Genomic DNA, 5,019 nt, shown 5'->3' with positions numbered 1-5,019 from the left:
GGAGAGGCCACAGCAGTGAGAGGCCCGCGTACCACAAAAATAAATAAATAAAAAAAAATAAATCCTCATAACAGTTCCATGAGTAAGATAGTGTTATCACTGGTTTATAGGTTAGGAAAGTGAGCCTCAGTAAATTAAGCGCTTGCCAAAGAAGGGAGGGGTGGTGGAAGGAAGATTTGAACTTGGGTCTCTAATTCTGAGTGTCTATTCTGGTTCCCCTCCACTGCCTTTTCAAATAGTTGCCTAATGAATTTATGAAAGATTACGTTATGCTGATTTCTTTCTTTTGGCTCACACAGATGTTCTGAAAGCTTTGTAGTTTATAAAGAAGAGTCCGTAAGCAGCCCCAGGCCTTGCCCGTTGCTCACAAAGGGAAATGCTGCGGAGGTCACCCTGATATCTGGGTCTCCCTGAGAGCTCTGGGGGTCCCTCTCTCCCACTGGTTGCCTGGGGGCAGCAGGAGGGAAGAAAGCCTGTTTCCTAAAAGAGTTAAGCTGAAGAATCCAGTGTTATGCACTTAACACTGAGTGCTTGATAATTAGTAAACACCTGATACGATTACTTATCAGAGAGCTACACAATAGGATACTTATAAGGTAGTTAAGCACAGCTTTAAATCAGGAGGCTGGGCAGGGGGTGGGGCTACATTGTCCTGGCTGTCCCGGAGGAGGTGCCCTGTGGCCTCCTCTGGGCGGCTTGCAAAGGCTCTGGTCTTTGCTTGTTTATGTGCTGGTTTTCAGTCTCTCTCCACTCCCCCCAAATAAGCTCCAAGTGAAGACCTTGCCTATTTTCTCTGGGACTAGTGCCAGACACATGAGTAGGTGCTCAATAAGTACTTATTGGATAGATGGATGGATGGTTGGATGGAATGGAGGGATGAGGAAAAGAGTTTCTAGTTAAAGTCCTAGAATGAGATATTTTGCACTGTTATTACCTCTGGTTATTCCACCCAAATGGCAATTTGTTTTCTACTGAGTAGACCAAGTGTGCCCGAACAGGGCAACTCTGCAAGGACAGGGCGTCTAAACAGTACTTGAAGGCTCTGTGAATAAGGCCCTCCCATAGTTAGCTTCCTGCTATAGAACATTGGGTTGTTCTCTAATTGACCTTGAATGAGGCGGTGTTTACAGCTGCAACTTAGCAGCCATTGATCTTGAATTGATTAAGCCAGCATTTTGAAAAGCAGAACTACAGGAACAGGGACAAAGAACCCCATGTACTGAGGACTTCACACCATCCATTCACCTCCTTTGCATCTAGTGTGTGTGTGTGTGTGTGTGTTTTAAAAAAATAAACAAACAATTAATGAATTACTTAGAAAGAAGAGGAAACAGGTCCAACTTTTTCTCAGCAGGAGGGCAGACTGGCTGCCCAGAGCCTTGAAAGGGCATTCCCAGCCCTCATTAGTTCTAACTGGAGAGGCCTGTCCATTTCCCCTAGAGTGGGCAGCTGATCAGGGCTTGGCGGGTTGGGGCTTCGTCAGGGATTGTAAACTCTTTGGATCTGCTTTTTTTTTGTGGCAGTTCCAGCACTTGGCAGGCACCCGTAAAGAGCAGAAAACTTGGGGTTCTCCTCTTGGCTCTGCCTGGCTGAGCTTGACTGGGCAAGTGACCTCACTTTTGGGGCCTCGGATCACTCGTCTATAAAATGAGGGAGTTGGAAAAGGTACATTGATTTCCAAACCTTTTACTTTTTTGGCCCTGGAATCTGTTCTTTAAACAAAAGCTAACTGGGCCACCACTCCCCCTAAAACACATTAAGACGAAGTTGGGGAAAAAAAGATGGGTTAGGAAGAGGCAGCATGGTCCCATATGCCCCCACTCCCAATCTCCAGCCTGAGAGGGGAGCTCCATGGAACCTCCCAGCTTCTGTGGCACACTGTTTGAAAACCACTTCAGGCTCCCATCCAGCTCTAATTGGAGTTGTTCCTAATCAGAAGAAGCCTAATGCTTGTGGCAGGTAGGAGTTGTGCATGGTTGCTAGTAATAGAAACCTGACAAATAAAGGTTTAAGCAGATTGGGGGCGGTTATTCATTCATTCGTTTATTTGGTAACAAGAAGTCTGAAGGAAGGCACTGCAGGGCTAGTATGGCAGCTCCACAGCATCATAAAATGAGGCCCAGCCTCATTTTATTCTTCTGTTCCATCCTTCTGAGCATATGGCTGCCATTCTCAAATCTGGCTCATGGTCAGAATATGGCTGCTGAAGCTCCAGACATCACACTCACATTTGAAACAAGAAAAAAGGAGGAAGGGGAGAAGGGCAGATAGGCACATGCCAATTCAGTTTGCTCCCTTTAAAGAGCTTTCCTGGGTGCATTACTAAGGATTCCAGCTGAAGTCACCTTGGAAAGAACTGAGTCACATGACTACTTCTGAGTGCAAGGGAAGCCAGAAAACATTAGCATCGTTGTTTTTAAACCAAGGTGTATTGGCATCCAGCATAAAACCAGGGTTTTGCTAATAATGACAAGAGGATGGCTATTAAGTAGGCCACAGGAAAAACCAACAACAGCTAACACTTACTGAGCACTCATGAAGTAGCAGGCACCATGTGGAGAACTTTGCATGCATTATCTCACTTAATTCTCGTAACTGCCCAGTAAGGTAAACACTCACCATTCCCATTTTATAGCTGAGGAAGTGGAGGCTCCGAGACGTTAAGTGACTTGGCCAAGGTCCCACAGCAAACAAGTGATGAAGCCAGGACATTAACCCAAGCACTCATGCTAGAGTCCCAACCCTTAACCACCACCTGGTGGTGGTATGGTAAAGACCAAAATGTAAATTACATGCAAGGCTTTTCCATGCTGTTTCAGCATCTTTAAAAAAGGGAGACACACGGCAACCTACAGAGGGCCAGGGCTTGCCTTTTCTGCTCCTCTGCAGTTTCCACATCATCTTTCTCCTGGTAATGACAGCAGCGGTGGCAGACTGAGTCAGCTATGATGCATTTACCAGAAGGTAAGTGTTTTAGATTCGGTTTGGAGCGAGTTCAGGGGAAACATTTTCAGGGACTCGACGTATAGAAATGATTTATGAAGCAAGATTAAAAGAGCTAAGTCTGTATGGGCTGGCACAGTATGAAAGGGTGGGAGGGAAGAAGGCGACACAAAGATCAGGCATGTAGACAGCTCGAGAGTTCCAGAAACCTAGGGGAGGGCTGCAGTAGCATGAGGCAAAGGGGTCACAGCTCAGATCCAGTAAAAAGGAGAAAATAGCAAGCCGTTGGCTCTGTCAAGCACATGCTTCTTCAGTGCTCGGTCTGCCATCAGCTCTGGGACGGGAGGTGGCTGGCTCCCGCCTTCATGAGCGCCAAGAGGCACCATGAGAAATGGAGCCGTTTGCTGGGGCCATAATGGTGCAGGTAGAACTCAGAAACTTGGTCTCCCGAGAGGAATGGGCAACGTCTTTAAGTCGAGGTTCATATTTATAGACCACTTGGGCAACAATTTTCTCTTTTAATCATCACAGTAATATTATCCCCATTCTGCAGATGAGAAGCCTAAGGCAGAGCTGGCTCAAGTGACTTCAGTTTCAGGTGACGTCACACCCCCAGGCAGTGGCAGATCCCGGAGTGGGGGTGGCATCAAAAGTGGCATCTTCACTCAGCATAGCCGCTGGCACATCATAGTTGCACGGTAAAAGTCATCTGTATCAAATCCATGGACATATCCCTTGTCGGTCAGCATTTCTCTTAAGGGAAGTTCAACTTCAGTTTGTTCATCAGGAGAAAGACTTACCGAAGAGAAAGTGGGAATACACTCTTGTTAAGACCACGGAGTAATGCAAAATAAATGTTAAGACCACGGAGTAATGCAAAATAAATTCTTGTGAGCCAACACGGAATGAGCTAGCTACTAACCTGGGATTTTATTTTCTAATTGAATTCTTTTTTTGTTTTAAGGAGGGCTTTCTGGGCTTTTGGTAACACTCTATATCTTGATCCATTTGTGAAAATTCATTGAGCTTTATTATTTGCATACTTGAATTAAACTAAATACTTAGAAATGTTCTTTAAAAAAAAGAAAAAGGTCCTAAATTGGCATTCTGGCTAAGACTGTGATGTGGGCGGGTCCCAGCAGCTCTGGCGGCGGCGGCGGCGGGGGGAGTGGCAGCGGTCAGGCAGCCCAGCGTCAGGAAGCCTCTGCGCATCTCGGCCCGCAGGCACCTGGCACGCGCCGGCCCCGCCACCACGATGCCCAAGAGGAAGGTCACCTCCACCGAGGGGGCGGCGAAGGAGGAGCCCAAGAGGAGATCGGCGAGGTTGTCAGCTAAACCGGCTCCTGCAAAAGTGGAAACGAAGCCAAAAAAGGTGGCCGGAAAGGATAAATCTTCAGACAAAAAAGTGCAAACAAAAGGGAGAAGGGGAACAAAAGGAAAACAGGCCGAGGTGGCTAACCAAGAGACTAAAGAAGACTTCCCTGCAGAAAATGGAGAAACTAAAAACGAGGAGAGCCCAGCCTCTGATGAAGCAGGAGAGAAAGAAGCCACGTCTGATTAATATCACACACCTGTGAATTTTGTGCCCTCTGTAACATTTTTGGTCATGGTTGTCCAGTTCTTCTAATAACTTTGTTAATGTGCTGTGACTGACAATTTGAGTATGTAGTGTATACGATATTAAATTGTGAATGAGGGGGACTTACAATGTAACAGCATATCAATATTTGAAGATATTGGTACTTGATTTCCTGTCAAGGAAAATTTGCCTCCAAATTTTAAGCTGGAAAGTCAGTGGAATAACTGTTCAGAAAAGAATCACAAGTACATGATTTTTTAGATTTTTGGTACGTATGTTAAGAATTGTGTACAAATTGAAATGTCTGTGTACTGATCCTCAGAACAACCAATAAAGTCTCAATTATGAAAGAAAAAAAAAAAGACTGTGATGTGGCAGAGACCACTAGGTGTCTCTCAATCTCACTCTCCACTTCTGCCTTAGAAGGCAACTCCTGATTTTTAACTGGGCACAGAGCCAGGTGGAATAAAGCTGCATCTTCCACCTTCTCTTGCAAC

At 45.7% G+C, this 5,019-nt stretch overlaps 1 protein-coding gene across 1 annotated transcript; it reads left to right on the top strand.

Moving 5' to 3' along the window:
• Positions 1–3,681: 3,681 nt before the first annotated feature.
• LOC308616716 (non-histone chromosomal protein HMG-14-like) lies at positions 3,682–4,504 on the top strand (the record flags this gene model as incomplete). Its single annotated transcript, XM_081233081.1, has 1 exon — positions 3,682–4,504. The coding sequence occupies exon 1, from the start codon at positions 4,199–4,201 to the stop codon at positions 4,502–4,504; it is 306 nt and encodes a 101-aa protein (XP_081089207.1). The 5' UTR covers positions 3,682–4,198.
• Positions 4,505–5,019: the final 515 nt, after the last annotated feature.

The sequence above is a fragment of the Mesoplodon bidens genome (genome assembly GCF_964165515.1).
Source record: "Mesoplodon bidens genome assembly, chromosome: 1".
Lineage (NCBI taxonomy): Eukaryota > Metazoa > Chordata > Mammalia > Artiodactyla > Ziphiidae > Mesoplodon > Mesoplodon bidens.
Note: the sequence above shows the minus strand (reverse complement) of the source record. Positions and strands in the feature narration are given on the sequence as shown.